The sequence below is a fragment of the Molothrus ater genome, chromosome 9, assembly GCF_012460135.2.
Source record: "Molothrus ater isolate BHLD 08-10-18 breed brown headed cowbird chromosome 9, BPBGC_Mater_1.1, whole genome shotgun sequence".
In the NCBI taxonomy this organism is placed as follows: Eukaryota; Metazoa; Chordata; class Aves; order Passeriformes; family Icteridae; genus Molothrus; species Molothrus ater.
Genome location: NC_050486.2, coordinates 26,269,086 through 26,286,979, shown reverse-complemented (window position 1 = coordinate 26,286,979; position 17,894 = coordinate 26,269,086). Strand labels below are relative to the sequence as shown.

Sequence of the window (17,894 nt, the reverse complement as noted above, 5' to 3'; positions counted from 1 at the left end):
AGAAAGCCTCTGGCTGTGTGACCCAGGAAAGCTGAGGAGGGGGCTCTCCACAGGCCTGTGGCTGAGGGCAGATGTCCCTTGTGCTGTGACTGAGCAGCACTTCCACTGTCACCCCTGCTTCATTGTGGTGCCCTTCCCAGAGCATCCCAGACTTAGGGGAGCAAGGTTTGGCTCTGTCTTTTCCTTTTTCAGCACCTCTGAGGCAGTTTTGCGTTTACATGTCAAGGTGTTGGTGCACCCAGCAGAGGGGGACAACGAGGGCCGTCCCAGACATGAGAGCCACACCTCCAGGCAGTCCCCAAAAGCCACTTTCAGGGAGCACCACCCCTTTCCTGCAGCACAGTCCTGCCTCAAAGGACCCCAGCTCCACCTGAGCCCAGGTGAGCCGTGGGTGCAGGACCCCTGCTCCAAGCTCACCAAGCACAGCAAGCCCCTGGAGCAGACACTCACCCAGAGCAGATAGGGATGTCCGTCCTTTCAAAACACTCCTATTGCTGCTGCTGGGGTGGGATGTTTGCCAGCCCTGCCCAGGAAAAGGAGCAGCACTGGGGAGAGTGGGATGTTCCACCAGCCACCCCTACACCAGGGAGGCACCAGGGAGGAGCACAGCACCCTACCCCACATCACTGCCCCCTCTCTCCCTTCACTGCCTCAAAAGGAACCAGTTATGCCCCACTGAGAACTAGTGAAAAAAATAATCTGGTTTGGGAAGATTTTGGATCATATAAAGATTCAAGTAGCGTTAAGTGAACTAGAAAACGAAGTCCTGTACATCAGCTTATAAAATTTCTAAATAAAATAATAAAAAAGAAAGAAGAGGTGTGACACATCAGTGCAAGGGATGAGGTGGTACAGTAATGCCCCTCCACCCCAGCCCCTGGGACCAAAGCCCCCAGGGAGGTCTGGGTGTCACCGTCCCATGTTCCCTTCCGCCACAGAAGTGTCCCCTCATCTGTCTGTCCGTCTGTCCGCAGGGGGCCGTGGCTCTAGAAGTCCTGCAGCCGTGAGATCAGGTCCTCCTTATTCTTCAGCAGGAACTTCTCACAGGCTTCGAAGGTGGAGCAGATGTCGGAGGACAGCCCCGCCACGTTGGTGGTGACGTAGGTGAGGTACCCCGGCATGGCCTGGTTGTAATAAGCCACCTGCGAGGCACAGGGCGAGGTCAGCAGGGCCACAGGGGAGGGAGGAGCCTCCCCCAGGGGCTGTGGGAGCACAGCCACAGCATCTCCCACCTTGCTCATCTCCTGTGACTCTGGCCAGATGCAGAAGCCGGAGCAGAGCGTCTCCCCGCGCGTGAACTCGGCCCTGGCGGGGTGGGTGGGCAGCGTCACCGAGCGAAAGGCCACCACGTAGGGGTCCCTGGGGACGAGAGAGCCCGGTCAGCTGGCACAGCCTGTGTGGCAGGGAGCAGGGCTCGGGCTGGGCACTCACCCCTTGCTGCAGGGCTTCCGCCGGGACGCCAGGATAACGAAGTCCTGCGGCTTGTTCTCGTCCCTGAGCTTCTGGCTCACCACGTGGTAGATCATGTCGTCGTCATCGACCTTCTGGACAAGCTCAGCACTCCTGGAAGGGAAGGGAACCGGTCACAGAAACTCTGCTGTGCCCCTAAATCTGAGCCTTACACATTTACAGCCCACCACCAGACCCAAAATATTTGGAGGGGCCCAAAATAGATGTTTGCTCCAGCAAAGCGTGGCCATCAGCCCAGATGGAGCCAGGACAGGGACACACTGTGTGAGGGGTCTCCAGGAGCAAGCAAGGTATTCCAGATTGCAAGGCAAGATGGATTCTATTCCAATCTGTTGTATGGCAATTGTCTTTTGTCATGTGGGCAGTTTGTCCTTATCTCTTCCACAATCACTCCTCCCTTGGGAGGGGACATCTGCTGATAACAGTTATTGAATGTCACTGCATGGCTGATAAGAACTACAGCATCCCATTGGGAGATGTTCTGCCCAGAGGGAGGAGCCAAGAATTGCTACTCAGGTATAATCTGGAGATTCTGGAATACCAGCACAGCTTCTCCACTGGATTTTCCCAGAGGAACAGCAGCTGCCTCTTCTTCCACTGGATCTTCAGAGGAAGACTATACCTTTTCTACAGGATCCCTGCTCCACCAGAACCACACCTGACACTCCAGGAGGGCTGCAGCCACACTTCCAATTGGACTGCTACCAACACCCTGACCCACAGGGTGTCAGGTTGAGTTCTGACTCTGTCAGTGTTGTTCTAGTGTGATGCATTGTTTATTTTATCCTTTTATTTTCTTCCCTATTAAAGACCTGTTATTTTCTGCTCCCATATTTTTTGCCTGACAGCTCCTTGATTTAAAATTTACAGCAATTCAGAGGGGTGGGGAGGGTTTACATTCTCCTTTTCAGGAGAGACTCCTGCCTTCCTTAGCAGACACCTGGCTTTCCAAACCAAGACACAAGGCAACACACTGGCTGCCAGAAAGCCCAAAGGGATGCTTAACCACAAGGCTTAAGCCTGGGGGTGTATCAGAACTCAGCACATCCCTCCAGGTGCCCAGAGTTGCCAAGGACTCCACTGGGGGACTCAGAGACCCTGGCATGCTGCCCAGAGCACCTGTGGGTTTGATTGTGACCCCTGGAGCAAGTTACCAGCTTTGTATGAGGACCTGAAAGTCACAGAAGTTTAAATAGTATAATAATAAAATTATCACAGGGTGAAAATGTAGATTTTAGGATTTTTGCAATGGGGGTTTTGGGGACAAGATGGAGGAACTAGGGCGTATCTAGCCTTTCTTCTTCTTCTTCTTGTTCTTCTCCATTTTCAGCAGTGATGTTGGCACTTTGGGATTGGTTTAGAGTAGAAACACACTGTCTAACATAGGTGATGGGTATTGGGAATTAAGTGTAAATATGTTATACGTAGTTTGTAGTCTAAAAAGACAACACTGCCTCAGGGCGGTCACAGTGCCTGTGGCTGCCTGGTTGAGCAGATCTCGGCTGGGCAGAAAGAAAATTTTATAGATAAGAATTAATAAACAACTTCAAGACCAAAAAGTGAAGAGCTCTGATTCATTCTTTGGATGCATGGGCCGAAACAGAGACATCTTGGGGCAGCAATTAACAACTAAACTCGGAGAGGGGTGTGATTTTGGGGAGGCTGCAGCACTCACACGTAGTGGCTGTCCCACTCGTGCCGGCGCCGCAGGTTGGAGAGCAGGGAGAAGGCGCGGCTGGCCGGGATGCAGACGGACATCTCGATGCGGAAGGACAGGAACCTGTCCTCCTCCAGCGTGTACATCCGCACCTGGGGGAGCACAGGGCACAGCTGGGACTTGTTCCCACCTGGATTGGCCGTGCTTTGGGGCGGAGGGAGAGGGGACAGGGCTTAGTACCTTTTCCTTCTCTCTGGCGAGTGCCCAGTTCGCTTTGGCCACGAGCATCTTCAGCGCAGAGACGTTGTTGTAGCTCAGATAAACCTGGGGCAGGGGCAGCATGTCAGGGGCAGGAGGGGGAGCAGGAGGAGGAACAGGAGGCAGCAGCTGCCACGGGGGATCATCCTACCTTGTTGCTTTGGTCCCAGGGCACGGAGAGCGGCACCTCAGTCTGTTTGCAGGAGACGAGGTATTTTCTGCAGCAAAGGAACAGCTTCCCTTGTGAGGGGACACAAAGCACCCCCAGACTGTCCCTGCCCCCCAGTGCTGAGCCCCCCTTTCCTCCTTCCTCCATCCCCACAGCCCACTCGTTTTGCTGCTCACCGGTCCAGCCGAATTTTTTTCCTAGCACTGGCTTCTCTGTACCTCCTTTCTCCATCCTGATAAATGGGAAAAGGCAATTAAGTTAATAGGAAAAGGAGGATGGAGAAAAAAAAAAAAAAAACCAAAAAAACCCCACCACGCCTTTTTTGGAGTGGGAAAAACACTCAGCAGGGAAGGGCTGAAAGGTGAAGCCCCCTTGCTTGCCAGCTGCCACCCTGGCCACACTGCAGTGATGGTCAGTGATTAATTGTGATTTATTTCAGCATTGTCACCAGGCTCTGATCAAGTGATGGGCACTGGCACATTAGGGAAAACCCTTGTTGTAGCTGCAAACCTGAACAAGCCCCCTGAAACAAAAACTGCTAGGTACCCTAGCACCTGCAAATGTCCTCTCCTGGGGAAATAAAAGCCAAAAAAAGCAGCTTATTTTTAAGAAAGTGATTGTGTGGTGTTTTAAAGTGGATGAGAGGAGGTTTCAGGGAGCCCAACTTTGGCCATGAGATGATTTCCATCATAGTAGGAGATCCTAGTTTTAAGGCATCAAAAAATCAGGGAGCTGGACAAGGAACAGCCCAGAAGAAGCTGAGATGCCCGAGTGTTTGCTTTGCCACTGTGCTCATGTGACAGATTTCCCTAAATATTTGGATCCCAGCAAATTATGGATTAGGATGCTTTGAAAGGTACAAAACCACCTCAACATTCCTTCCCCTAAATTATAGAAAAGATGAGCTGGAATTTGCAGGCAATACTCTGCTAAGCATTGCATGGCTAATACACCTCCCTCTCTGCTCTGGCAAGTAGTTTATTTTATTAGTTACACCGAGCAATCAACTCAATTTGATTGCTATTGGGCAACTGCATTCCCACCATCACAAAACTCCATTTGTTTTGCCGCGAATCCAAGAGCCCTTGGGGTCTGAGTGGGATTTTTCCCCATTGCCACCAGGCTGGGGATGGTGCTTACCCCTGGCTCGGGTGCCACCATGGGCAGCGTGCGGGGCTGGCCCTGCTGGTCCAGCACCACGAAGGTCATGAAGGCGCTGTTGATGTGCCTGCGGCTCACAGACATCTCCTGCCCGTAGGCCTCGGCGCTCACCCCCACCTCCATGCTGCCAGAAAGAAGGGGGATGAGGGAGCAGAGGGATGAGGGAGCAGAGGGCCGTGGGGAGGGCGGGAAGGGCACCCCCTCCACTGGCACCCACCTGTTCTTGAAGGCGTTGTTGACGATGGCTTTGAGCACCAGGCGGTCCCCAACTTGCGACGGTCCTCGAAAGTGGAACATCTCGATGGCCCTCAGCGTGGGGTGGGCGTGGCACAGACGGCTGTGGGGACAGGTGTCACCCCCTGGCTATGGCCCCACACCATGGCACCCTCCCCGACCCAGCCAGAGACAAGGAGAGCCCAAATAATGTCACCTCTGGATCCCAACGGCCAAAGCCAGCCGTGAGAAGGAACAATGAGTGTGAACTGCAATGAGTGTGAACCTTTCCCTGGGGCGCCTCAGCACCACACACCTGTGGGACTCCCTGTGCAGTGTCACACAAGGGTGACGTGCTGGGCACCATCCCTCCAGTCCAGCTGTGGCCAGACCCAGCCACCGGTGTCCCCTCCCTGTCCTGGCTCCATCTGGGCTAACGGCTGTGCTTTGCTGGAGCAAACATCTACTTTGGGTCCCTCTGATCCCCTTGTCGGGTCACCTGGCTGCGATGGTGGCCACATTCTCCATCCAGGCCATGATCTGCCCCCCGAAGGTGTTGCCCTGGTGGTTGGCATGGGGAGGCAGCACCAGCTCCACGCTCTCCACGCGCGTCCTTTCCGCCGGCACCGCCCCGCTGCCGTCCCGCGTCTCCAGCTCTGCCACAGGGGAAAGGCAGGGTTCAGGGTGTTGTACAGCCACTGGGACCCCTCTCCCAGCACCCCAACAGCTCTTGTCTCTCACCCTGATTTTTTTAAGTTTTTCTAAGCCTTCTGATGTTTACATTCTTGTAACGAGCCTTCTCACACGCTTTATGTAAATAACTTATTGTTTTTGCATTCTTTTATGAGGTAGGAGAAATTTGATGGACTGCTTGTTTGTCCAGTGTCATTGGAGAGGTGGCACTTTCACCCTCCAATCCACTGTCACTTTTGAAAATCTGTAAATATTGGAGTCAGAAAATAAAAAGTCCCTTTTTTTCCTTGGAAAGAGCAGCGAGTCCCTCTCCCCACAGCTGCCCTCCCACTGCATCAGCACCCCAAAACCTCCAGGCCTGGCAGTCTGGGACGGTGGGGCTGATCCCTACCCCGTCGTGACATTCCCAAACCTCTGTGTGGTGATCACCCCAGCACCCTGCTGAGGAAGTGGGATGTCACCAGTGGGCATCAGGGATATTTTGGAAGCAAACAGGGCACGGTACCAGTTTCCTGGGGGCTGCTGGTGAGCAGGTCCTTGAGGGTGTCCTTGTGCACCAGGCGCATGCGGCGGCGCTCGGCAGCGATGCTGTACTCGATCTTCTCCTCCTCTGTCTGCGGGATCAGCGGCTCCAGCCTCACCTGCAGAGGGATGGGGCAGGGTGCAGCCCTGCTGGGGGACGAGCAGCAGCGAGCAGGTGCCCTCCATGCCCAGAGCAAGGCCCAGAGCCACCCACTGTCCATCCCCCAAGCACGGGACAGGGCATCACTGACCCATGAAGAAACAGCAGCTGCCCTGATGGAAAGCTGAGCCCAGCCCAGCCCTCACAGAGGCCATTTCCCTACTGCCTCTGTTTGAGGCAGGCTACAGAGTCCCCCCAGGCACCAGCCACTGCTCACCTTGCTGCCCAAGGGGCCCTGTGCCACGAAGGTGGCGTACGCCCTGCAGATGCTGCAGTGCTTCCCGCTGCACAGGTCTTCATAGCTCACCTGGATGCCCACCTGGGAGAGGGCAAAGCACCCCTGAGAGCTGGCTCTTCTCCCCAGGAACCCACATCCCACCACGCACCCCTGGCCAGAGCCAGCCAAAAACGATGAACAATGGGATTAAAGCTGGGAATTGTGGGAGGATTTGGGGATTTGGCCATGTGGCTGGTGGGGACGGGCACACAGCAAGGGCGACAGGGGCAGGGGCACACACCAACCTCCATGCTGGAGTTAAAGGCTCGGTTCACTTTGGCTTTGATGTTGACAACTTGCCCGACGCTGAAAAACAGGAAGAGGAGAAAGGGTCTGGGGTTACTGGGGCAACCAAGCAGCTCCTCTGAGGTGCCATGGCATTCCAGCTCACTGCCCACTGTGGTGAGGCTCCCTGGGACTGTGGGACATGCCAGATGGCCAGCAGGACACGGAGACAGCCACCCCCGAGACGTGAGAGCAGTGAGATGTCAGCCCTGAGCAGCTGTGTGCAAGTGGGTCCCCAGGTCTGGGTACTGCCAGACACCCGAGGGGGGCAGAGGTGCCCAAGGCTTGCTTGGCACCCCTGCCCATGTGGGCATGCACGTTCCTGCCAGAGCAAACGGCTCCTCCAGCCTCGCATCCACTGTCCTGCACACAGGACCAGCCACGGGGCCTCCCCACAAGCAATGGATACCTTGGGATAATGGGAGGTGGCAGGAGGCAGGGCCCAGCCAGGGGCATTTTGCACCATCTCTGAAATGAAACATCTGCTGGCAGCAAGCTGCTGCTCTCCTCTGTGCCTTCAGCAGGCTTCAGAGTGCACACACAGACCCTGCAGCCTGAGCTACTCCAGACTGGTACCCACGGAATGAGCAAATTAAACGTTTTAGTGACGCCGACAGCAGTCTTTACCAAATAACATGTTTAAATCAGGGATATTCCTCATTCCCCAAAAGAGGCCAGTGCTAGGAAACTCAGTGGAAAAATAAACCCTGTAACCACCACTTCTCCAAACCCTGTGCCCTCACACGTGCCTTCAGGCTCCAAATGAGCTCTGTAAATGTCACACTCTGCACGTTGGCTCTGGCTGGAGCAGGAGTGGCGGGAGCTGGTGCCTCTGGCCGTCCCCTGGCACGGACCCTGACATGCCAGAAGGTTAGCAGGGTTAGGTGAGCAGCCCCTGTTGACATGCCATGCCTGGTCAGTGGGGTTAAGGCTCCCAACTCACGGCAGCACTGTGCTAGGCTGGCTGCTCTAGGGCCAAACACGTCCGTACCCGAGCACGCTCCTCCCGTCCCGCTGCCCAGCAGGGCTGGCAGACGGCTGGCTGGGGCAAAGAGAGACAGCAAACGAGGGGACAGGGTTAGAGGCCATGGAAGCAGCCAGGTGGATGCTCTGGATGGGTTTGTGGCGAGGGGCATGCAAGGGCAAGGGGCCAGGCAGGCAGGCTGGCAGCCCCACATGTCCATATATAGCCCTGAAAGGACTTTATCTTCTCTGTCCTTATCAAACACTGGAGGCCAGTGCCATAAATGCCACACAAAGCCCCACTCAAGGGTACGTGTGATCCTCCCCAGAGGCTGCACTTCCACACAGCAGGGCACAGGGATGGGGACAATCTGCTGCCCAGCCAGTGAGTTTTAAGCCAGTGATAATTTGGGGTCTCCTCCCTGCCTTTCCCCCACAGCACAAGGGCAGCAGAAGGCACAAACAGCCAGGAAGGAGATCTGACACAAAACTCCTCCACCTTCCAACAGCTCTGCAGGAAATCCCTGCCAGGCCCCTTGCTCAGAGCCTTGAGCTGGACCACAGCAGGCGGGATCTGAGCCAGGAGCAGCACATATTCCCTGCCCCCTTGGAGCAGTGCCCAGCTCACCCCCAAGGAGGGACAAATGCTTTGCAGGGCTAGATGTAATGTTGTGGAGTGGGCTTGGGGCTGTTCTTCCCTGCTCCTGAAGCCCATGGGGAAAAGTTGCCTCAGGAGCAGGGTATCAACCCCAGTGGTGCCACCTCTGCCAGCAGGAGGTGGCACCGTGGCTGCACCACATCCCCACACTGTGGATTTCTCATGGAGCTGACCCCCAGGGCAAGGGGCACCTCATGTGGGAGGGCAAAAGTGTGAGCTCAGCATTTCCTGGGAATGACAGTAAAACCCAAGACTGAGTGAGGCCTCTCAGTGCCAAACAAATGAGCTGACAGCCAGGGACCCCAGTGCCAGCCCTGGGTACCCACACTGGCGCCTGCACAGCAGGGAGTGGCTGGGCAGCATGGATCCTGCACTGCATGGATCCCATATGGCAAGGCAGGAACTGCTGGGCAGCACGGATCCTATATCACACGGATCCTATATCACATGGCAAGCCCCCAGGGAGCCCCCTGGAATGGTACCCAGGTGGTTCAGACAGGCACAGTGGGTGTGGGGGCTCTGAGAGATGAGTAAAGGTGGGTGGCAGTACCTGGGCTTACTGGGGGTACAAAAGGAGGAGACTGCTTTGGGAATGCTGGGTGGGAATGCTCTCAGTACTGGGAGACTGTGGAGGATGAGGGCAGAACCCTGGGAGGATTTTTGCCCCCTCTCATCCCTGTCCCCTGAAACACCACATCCCAAGGGCTGCATGAATCAGAGGGGGCAGCTCTGTGGGGCAGCACCCAGGGGATGCCAGGACCAGTCAGGGATGGAATTTTGAGCAGGCACTGCCCAGCCTGACACATCCCACAAAGCCGGGAGCACCCGCTGGGTGGGTGAGCCCCTCCACGCCTCTGCCACCCACACGGCCACTCCAGAGGCACGATCTGCAAGATTCCAGCTTTCCAGAGCACTAAATCAGAGCTGCTTCCTGAACAAAGCCAGGGAGGTGTACTCCCTGGCGTTGGGGGAAATACCGGGAAGCCAGCGCAGCAGGAGCTCCCCAGGCGAGCAGACGGCGGATAAATCAGAGCAGACAGCAGCCCTGCAGCCTCAGTCCCTGGCTGCCCTGCCAGCCTGGCACTGCCCCTGCACCTCCTCCTCCTCCTCTCCCGGGCACGCTGCTCCCTGCTCCAGCTCCAGCCCCTGCCCACGTTGCAGTGGGCAGAGGGGAAAGCCCCGTGTTTGCCTGCATGCCGGTATTTACCTAATGGTGTGCTCGAAATAGATATCGTCCATGGAAGCCGTGACGCACGGGCAGCCGGCGTGTCTCTCGGCTGGAAGGGAAAAACAAACGGCATCAGCAACCTGCAGCAGCGTGCTGAGGCTGCGAGGGGCACGAGGGACCCTCTGCCCCACGGCACAGGCACACTTTATGAAAAACCCTTTCCTTAGGATTTTTCCTCCTGAGAAGCCAAGAGGCCTCAGGAACAAAATGTAAACAATGGTTATCTGCTGCTGTGGAATGCAACAGGTGGATCTGGCATTGGTCTCATGTGGTTGTTTCTAATTAATGGCCAATCACAGTCAGCTGGCTCAGACTCTCTGTCCGAGACACAAGCTTTTGTTATCATTCTTTTTTTTTCTATTCTTAGCTAGCCTTCTAATGAAATCCTTTCTTCTATTCTTTTAGTATAGTTTTAATATAACATATGTCATAAAATAATAAATCAAGCCTTCTGAAACATAGAGTCAGATCCTCATCTCTTCCCTCATCCTAAGACCCCTGTGAACACAGTCACAGTCCCAGGCTGGTGGCACTGGTGACACCCAGCCAGCGTCCCTTTCCCTGCTGAAGCCCCTTGAATCCCAGACCAGAGTGGGATTTGGGGTTTCTCCACCCACAGCAGCGTGGGTTTGCAGATGTTTGAAGGTTTGGAGGATGTGCTGGTGTTTGCCTTCCTTCCATGAGCTTGCAGCTGTGGAGATGCACCAGCAGCTGATTCCATCTCCCCATACACAGCAAATATTTCAAAGCTGCTCTGCCAGTGCAGCTTTCCCTTGGGACTCCAGGAACCTCAGACTGCAAAACTGCTCTGGGAACCCCATCCAAATGCAGAAATGCACCCGTTCCCCTGCCATAACCTCCCCATGCTTGGCTGGTGAGCTCCATTGCTTCCTGCTGAGTGGAGGAGCTCAGCCCTCTGGCTGCAGCTGGGGTGCCACCAGCCTGCTCTTGCACAGCAGGCAAGGAAAAGGGCAGCACTGTAGAGGAAGCAGGCACAGATTTTGATCTGTCCCCAAGCCAGCAGGCATGCTGCAGTGCACGTCTCCTCCCCTCCTTGTCCTGCTTCTCTTTGCTCTCTAATTACTCAGCAAAATGGCATGACGTGGGTCCCCAGCTGGCGTCACTCTGAGGCACACACGCTGCTGGACTGCCAGGTATGCTGCCCATGAGCTGGCTCCTGTGCATCCTGCCTGCTGCCTTCCTGGGCAGCCAGCAGGACAAGGGGATGGCTTACAGGAGGAAGAGGATGGCTTACCAGAGGAGAGGATGGTTTAACAGAGGAAGAGGATGGCTTACAGGAGGAACAGGATGGCTTACCAAAGGGAGAGGATGGCTTACCAGAGGAGAGGATGGCTTGCTGGAGAAGAGGATGGCTTACCAGAGGGAGGGATGGCTTACCAGAGGGAGGGGATGGCTTACCAAAGGGAGAGGATGGCTTGCTGGAGGAAGAGGATGGCTTACCGGAGAGGCAGGCGGCCGTGTCGATCCATTTGAGCAGCTGGCCCGTGCTGAGCTCTCCGCGGTGGTTGGTGTGGCAGGGCAGCACCAGCTGGCTCATCTGCACCTCAGTGGGGTTGTGGGCAGCCGGGGGGCTCGCCATGGCCCCCGGCACCTCCTCCCGCTCCCCTGGCTCCCGGGCACGGGGTGGAGAGGTCGAGCCCTGTGGGGCACAAAAGCTCCGTTTTACCCCCAGGGGAAGCAAATCTCCTGAGGGAACAGTGACCTGTGATGACACTCCCCACACAGAGCTGGGAGAACCCAGCCCTGCACACGCCTGGACGCCACCAAACCCACCCAGCCCTTGCCAGAGACAAGGTGTCTGCAGCTGAAAGGGAAATGATCCCTCTAAAACAAGCTCCATAGGGGATTATTCCAGGTTTTCAGGCCATTTATCACCCAACCCCACTGCTCCCTCCCAAAATCCACGAAAAAGCCCCTCCCAAAGTTAATCATTCTTCTGGGAAGGAATTTTTCTCCTTGACAGCTTCATTTTTAGGGTGCTGCAGCACAGGGGGTTTGCTCTCCTGGGGCTGGACAGTGCTCCACACCTTCCACCAACACCCCCATTTCACCAAAGGAAGCACTATGTGGTACAAGCAGCAGAGGAGGAGCATCCTCAGTTTGGTGCTGTTTGGGCAGTGAAATATGTTCCTTGCTGGCTTGTCCATTTGCAGGGCACAGAGCAGCTCCCTGGCATCCTTGGGAAGCAGGGTGGGAGAGAGAGGAGGCTGAGGTGGTGCTGGCAGGGAAAAAAGCTGATGAGAGATGTCAAGTGAGTCGTGTTACACAAGGGCTGAACTCAGTTAGCCTGGTGAGTAACTGAGCAGACACGAGGAGCTGTCTGGGCTTCGTCAGAGCCCTTCCTTCCGCTTTCTGCTCCCGCTGCAGCTCCTGCTCTCAGCACTTGTTGCAGGAGTCCCACTGCAGCAGCTTCCCTGCCCTTTGCTTCGCCCGGATTCTTTAAAGATGGGTTCATGCTGAAAATGAAGCTTTCCCGACTACCCTGAGCTCGCTGCCTCTCAGAATAGCATTTTCCTCCAGCGGGTCTAACCTCTGTTTCCATAGCTACTGGTACACGACATCCCGGGAACGGGAACGGCACAAACCTCGCCTGGGCAGGGACACAGCGAGCGCACTGAGCCCATGGCAAAGGTGGCATCCCCCATCCCACAGTGAGACCCACCCCGGCCACCAGAGCCCCTCCAGAAGCCTCCACACCCCTGTGTGAACCTCCCGGGCTGCTTCCCAGCACGCAGAAGCGCCTCCACGAGTAGCACAGAGCTATTTTGGGAAGCCAGCAGGCTCTGGGGGACGAGCCAGCAATGCAAAGAGCTCCAAAGCCGCCTGCTGCAGCGTGAGCAGACAGCCTGGCCCGCCATCCCGCCGGTCATTCTCCCGGCGTTTGACAGCCCTGAATCTTAGGGAAGAAGCTGCTGGCTGTGGGGATGTGTTGGGAGAGGATGCAGCCAGGCCTGTGCAGCTCCTGGCACGGGGTGGCATCCCCCTGGCACGGCCTGGGTTAGTAGCTGGCGGCACAACGGGTTAGTTGCACGGCACGAAGGGTACCTGGAGGCCATTGCAACAGAAGCTCAAGATGTCTTCAGGGACTATAATATTCCCCTTGACCATTTTTAAGAGACACCTGGAAAGGAGCAGAGTGGCTCTGGTTACGGCAGGACCGGCAGAGATGGCGCGGCTGTGTCCCAGCAGAGTGTGTGGCAGGCTGTCACAGCCTGTCCCCACATCCCATGCTGAAATCCCTCCCACTCCACTGACCCCTCGCCAGCACCTATCAGGGAGCTGTCAGAGCTGACAGGGAGAAGGGCAGACCTGGGGCAGGTGCCTGCCATTCCATGGGGGTCAGGTCCCACGCTCACCAGCCCAGATGAAAGAGTCCCAGCTATTTCGGGGAGCTGGACCAAGCACACGTTGCAGGGCCATGGCCAAGCCCTCAGCCAGTGATGCTGTGTCAATGCTGCTACATGTGACACAGGGCTGTGCCTTGAAGCTCCCCTGGCCAGAGCAGTGACACTGCTGCAGTCACAAGACAGCCAGGAGCGTATTTTTGGCAGCAGGCAGGGCTGAGGCTGCCATGGGTGGTACTGGGGGCAGCAAATGGGAAGCACCCGGCTCCAGCAGTGCTGCTGTGCCGTGCTCCAGTCCCTCTGCCTGCCAAGCCCTGGCATTCCACAAGGGCATCGTGTGTCCTTGGGTGCCTGCAGGCTCCCAGGCCATGTGCAGGGTGACTGTGTCCAAGCTGGACATCGTGGTGGCATTGCAAGGAAAGGCAGTGTGGGAGCTGCAGAATAAAAAAAAAAAAATAAAGTGGAAGAGGCTTCATATTTACATTTGCTTTTAAATGCAAGAGTGCCAGGCCCTTGGCATACCCCCAGCTTCCCAGCACACATCCCTCTCCCATGCAGCTAAAACCAGGCTGCTGGAGGTAGCAGCTCTTTTCCCAGTGTATGGAATTGACTGATTTTGGCACGGGGTTAAAAAAGTGGAAGGTGTAGATTTGCCTCCTGCACCATCAGGAGCTGGAGCATCCCACAGAGTGCACCCAATGTGGTCAGTACAAAACAAGACACAAACAGGAGCCTCTTGCAGCCTCCCACCCCTGCCCCAGCAGCACTGGGTCTTGCTTTCCCCAGCCCCATGACCTTTTCCCTAGCCCCATGACCTCTCCAGGCTTGTTATTGAGGTTTGGGAGCTTCCTGATGGCTCACCTGCCCTTGCAGGAGCCCGCTGCAAGGGTTGCTGTCCTGTTTAACAGGATGGGTTTGCTGCCCAATGCAGGCACAAGGCGGTGCCAGTGGCTGGGGGTGGTCCTGTTACACCCCACAGCCCCAGCCAACAGCTCCAGAGGGACATTCCTTGGAAACCCAAACCTGCTGCTGGCTCGGCAATGGTGTCACCTTGTCCCTGGATTGCGTTAGCAGGAGGGGGAAAAACAGCCAGAGCTGTCTGCTTTGCATCATCCCCCTGCTGCTTCCCAGGCAGCCCCAGCCCACGCTCCCAGCCCGGGGAAGGGGAGCGCCCCGAGACCTGCAGCCATCCAGCTGGTGGGTATTTGTGGAGTATTTGTTACGGAAACCAAGCCAGCAAGTGTCTGTCCTCATTAAAATCTTCAGCCTCACTCAACTGTCACATTTTTAAAGCTGTTGACTGATGCAGCCCTCAGGTCACCATGGCAACGGGATGCAGTACCCAGGCGATGATGCTCTTACTCTGTCACCCCTCAAGTGACCCACTTCTACCCAAAAAAAAAAAAAAAAGTTTGAATTAGGAAAAAAAAAATCCCTTCCAGCAGAATATTTTTCTTGCCTCCTGCCACGCTCACTTCCTGTGCTGCTGAAGGCGTAAGGAGCCCACAGAGCAAACCAGGGAAGACACAGAGAGGAAAACAAACACACCAACAACCCTGCAAATACTGGGGAGAAGGACCCCATAGCACCCCACACCCCCCTGGCAGAGGGGTGTCCCACAGCACCAAAACACCCACAAGCTCCAGGGAACATTTCTGCTGTGAAATTCAGAGCTGGCCTCTTCAGAAATCACCAGGGGAGCACCACTGTGCACAAACCTCCACTGCAAACCCTCGTGGGTGCCACAGCTCCCCGGGATGGTGCTGGGCAGAGATGCAGGAGAACAGCTCTTCCCCCAAATCTTGAGCCCACTGACAGCAGGGTTTGCTTCAGCCACCCCCAAGACAGTGGATGAGAGGGAGAGGCAAGGGTGAAACTGGGGTGGGGGTCCCAAGTGCTGGGCTTTGGTGGGGGTGTCTGGGCAGAGCAGGGCAGCCTCACTCCTTGAGCCACCCCAGGCTGCCCTCAGAGCTCTCTCACCAACCACTGCCACCTGTCAAATACCTAATTCCCATTTTCCCTCACCGGGCTCTGTCTCCTATCCCCACTCCAGCCCCTCGGTGTAACCTGACCCCTCCCTGGAAGTATTTAAAGAAAAAAAAAGGGGGGAGATGGTGGGGAAGAAAGCGGCGACAATGAAGTTCACATGGCGGATTATTGGTGTATAATTGAGCAATATCCATGGTAACAAGCAAATCTGCACACGTTAAAAAATTACCCTGACCTACTTTGGGAAATTCTGCCATCTCCACAGGGCAGTGAGGGCTGTCCATGCCCCAAGACCCTGGCCTGCCAGTCCCACTGCCAGCAGTCACAAAGCCCTGGTGCCAGCCAGCAGCATCGGAGATGCCCAGCACAGCCCAGCCCCATCACCCCATGCCCACCAGGATGGAGCAGGGTGCCCAGCATGAGAGCTGCTGCTCAGGATGGGACCCTCAGGATGGGGACTGAATTGCCAGGTCACAGCACAGTGAGGAAACACAGCAGCTCCATGCAGTGTGGTGCAGGAGAGTGGCCAGCCCAGAAGAAAGGCCAGGACACACTGCAATGGGTATTTTTGGGACCACACATCATGTTTCCTTAGAGTACATGGAGCAAAGCAAGGCACGGGGCCAGGAAAGTGCAAACCAAGGGTCAAAGGCAAGAGTGGGACACAGGATGACTCCTCTCACCAGGGGCTGATGGTTTTCCAGCCATCACCCATGGGAAAGCATCACTCAGTGTGAGCACAGCGGGGACACCTCCAGCACCCTCACAGCCCTCCCCAGCACAGGGTGAAGCACCCCCAGCCCCAGCCATGCCCACAGCCCCATCCATACCCCTGCCTGAGTGCTCTTTGCAGCTCCCATGAGGCTCCCAGGAAGGCTGGTGCTGGTTTGCCGGCACAGGGGCGAAGTTCCCCAGGGAGTGTCCCAGGGGACAAAGGGACAAAGGTCTGGCTCCAGTGCAGGGGGGGAACAGAGCCATATGCCACCCCAGAGCACCTGCAAACACCTCCAGGGCCAAAATTCACACGCATGGGGACACCAACAGCACCGCCCAGCCCAGGCAGCTTTGCCCTGCCACCCACGGCGTTCCCAGGGAGGAGACTGCCATAACATCAATACCACCACGTTCAGAGCACCACAGCTGGAAACCACCATAGTGGAGACCAAGCTGGTGCAAAGGTCCACACCCTGGTGGTCTTTACTGTGTGGTCTCTGCAATGGGGGCCACCACGGCGGAGATCACTGGAGTAGGAAACACCCAGGTGAACACCATGGTGATGTGGTGGTCCCTACTGTGGCCAAGACCACCTCATTTGAGGCTGCTGGGGTGGAGACCACCATGGCAACGTGCCACCCACCAGCCCCAGCACATCCCTCTGCCCTCCCCATGCCGCCACCATTCCCAGCAACCCCGTGCCCACGCTTCCCAAATATCTGCCCCTACTTTTAAGTGAAAAGAAGCTGATTCAAGCCAAAGCCCCCAGCACTGCTCCTGTCACACCCAGAAGGACCTGGGGGGTTGTTGGTGTCCCCAGCTCTGGCCCGCTGTCCCCGCTGCAGCCCGAGGATGCCACGTCCCCATGGACAAGCTGCCAGTGCCCAGCACGATGGAGCAGCAGCACGGCTCGCTACGAACCCCAAAGGCAGGACAGCATCACCCGGGTGAGCAGGGGGTCACAAGGGGCTTTCACCCCACATCCTTCCCCCGGAAGAGCCGCCCAGCGCCGATGCGTGCCAGGACAAGCCGGCGGCGGGAGAAGCCTCGCCAGCAGCTCCGCTCCCCCATCCCTGGCGTTCCCTCCCTGATCCCCACGGTGCCCAGCTCCCCGCAGCCCTCACCTCAGCCAGAAGAAGCTGAGCATTTGCGGGAGGTGTCGAGGCGACGGCTGGCTCGGAGGAGAAGCGTCCGGACACCTGCGGGCGCGGGCGTCGAGGCCGGGCTGGCGCGGAGCCCTGGGCCGGGGCCAGCGCACACCCCCTCCCGCTTCCTCAAATATGGCCAGGCACAACTTTTCTTAAGGTAGCGCTTGGCAGATCCGAGCCTGCCTGGAAAATGGCCGGCGCTCGGGAGCTTGGCTCTGGATGCAGCAGGGAATGTGTCGGGCTGGCTGCGGAGCCGGCGGGAGGCACCGGCGCGCTGCCAGCAGCTCTGCGGAGCGGGGTGATGATGCTCGCCTTCATGCCGCGCCAGGGAGCAGCTCCTGGGGTGACATCCCCTCCCCAGCCCACTCGTCATCCTCTTCTGCCCCCATCTCCCCAGCCAGGGGCACTCAGTTAGACTTACCTGAAAATATCGGTGTGAGCCGCAGGTGCCGACACCAAGCTCACTGTCCGGAAAAACCTCGGCAAACTTCTCCAAAGCCAATCCAATACACAGCTGCTCTCTGGCCCTGCTGCCTTTGAAGTACCTCTGACAGGGCTTGTCACAAACCCCACTTTTTTTCTTTTTTTCTTTCTTTTTTTTTTTTAACAAGGAAATAAAATGCAAATTGCCGTGTCACCGCATTGATGACTGTTGGGTTTAGGGGAGGTGTTGTTCTGTTTGTATTTGATTTACACACTTTCACAAGTGACTCTTGGTCATCAGCCTACAAGAGTTTGATCAAAGCTCTTGGCAGGCACCGGCAGCACAAGTATTGACACTGGAAAGCCAGCAGAGAAATAATTAAGCCATTTCAACGGGAAATAAAGCCCCACTCTTTTTTTGGTAAATAAGAATAACAAAGCACTGAAACAGGGCAAAAGCCCCTGCCTCAGCCACCTAAATTTTAGGCTGGTTGTGGAAAATATTCATCAAAATGCCAGACCCAGGCAGAGGGGAGCTGGG

General features: G+C 56.4%; 1 protein-coding gene across 3 annotated transcripts; it reads right to left on the bottom strand.

The window, feature by feature from the left end:
* Positions 1-764: 764 nt before the first annotated feature.
* ACOT11 (acyl-CoA thioesterase 11) lies at positions 765-17,185 on the bottom strand. 3 transcript variants are annotated; one of them, XM_036387633.2, is made up of 17 exons: positions 16,907-17,185; positions 12,781-12,856; positions 11,176-11,374; positions 9,694-9,763; positions 6,826-6,886; positions 6,521-6,622; positions 6,127-6,262; positions 5,428-5,584; positions 4,933-5,052; positions 4,695-4,839; positions 3,731-3,786; positions 3,537-3,603; positions 3,368-3,451; positions 3,146-3,279; positions 1,432-1,563; positions 1,233-1,359; positions 765-1,142 (listed from the first exon to the last, which is right to left on the bottom strand). In XM_036387633.2, the coding sequence occupies exons 1-17, from the start codon at positions 16,927-16,929 to the stop codon at positions 987-989; spliced, it is 1,845 nt and encodes a 614-aa protein (XP_036243526.1). In that variant the 5' UTR covers positions 16,930-17,185; the 3' UTR covers positions 765-986. The 3 variants fall into 3 exon arrangements, with proteins under 3 accessions (XP_036243526.1, XP_036243527.1, XP_054371701.1); XM_036387634.2 differs by lacking the exon at positions 12,781-12,856 and adding an exon at positions 7,857-7,907 and having other exon boundaries at positions 16,907-17,184; XM_054515726.1 differs by lacking the exon at positions 16,907-17,185 and adding an exon at positions 7,857-7,907 and having other exon boundaries at positions 12,781-12,904.
* Positions 17,186-17,894: the final 709 nt, after the last annotated feature.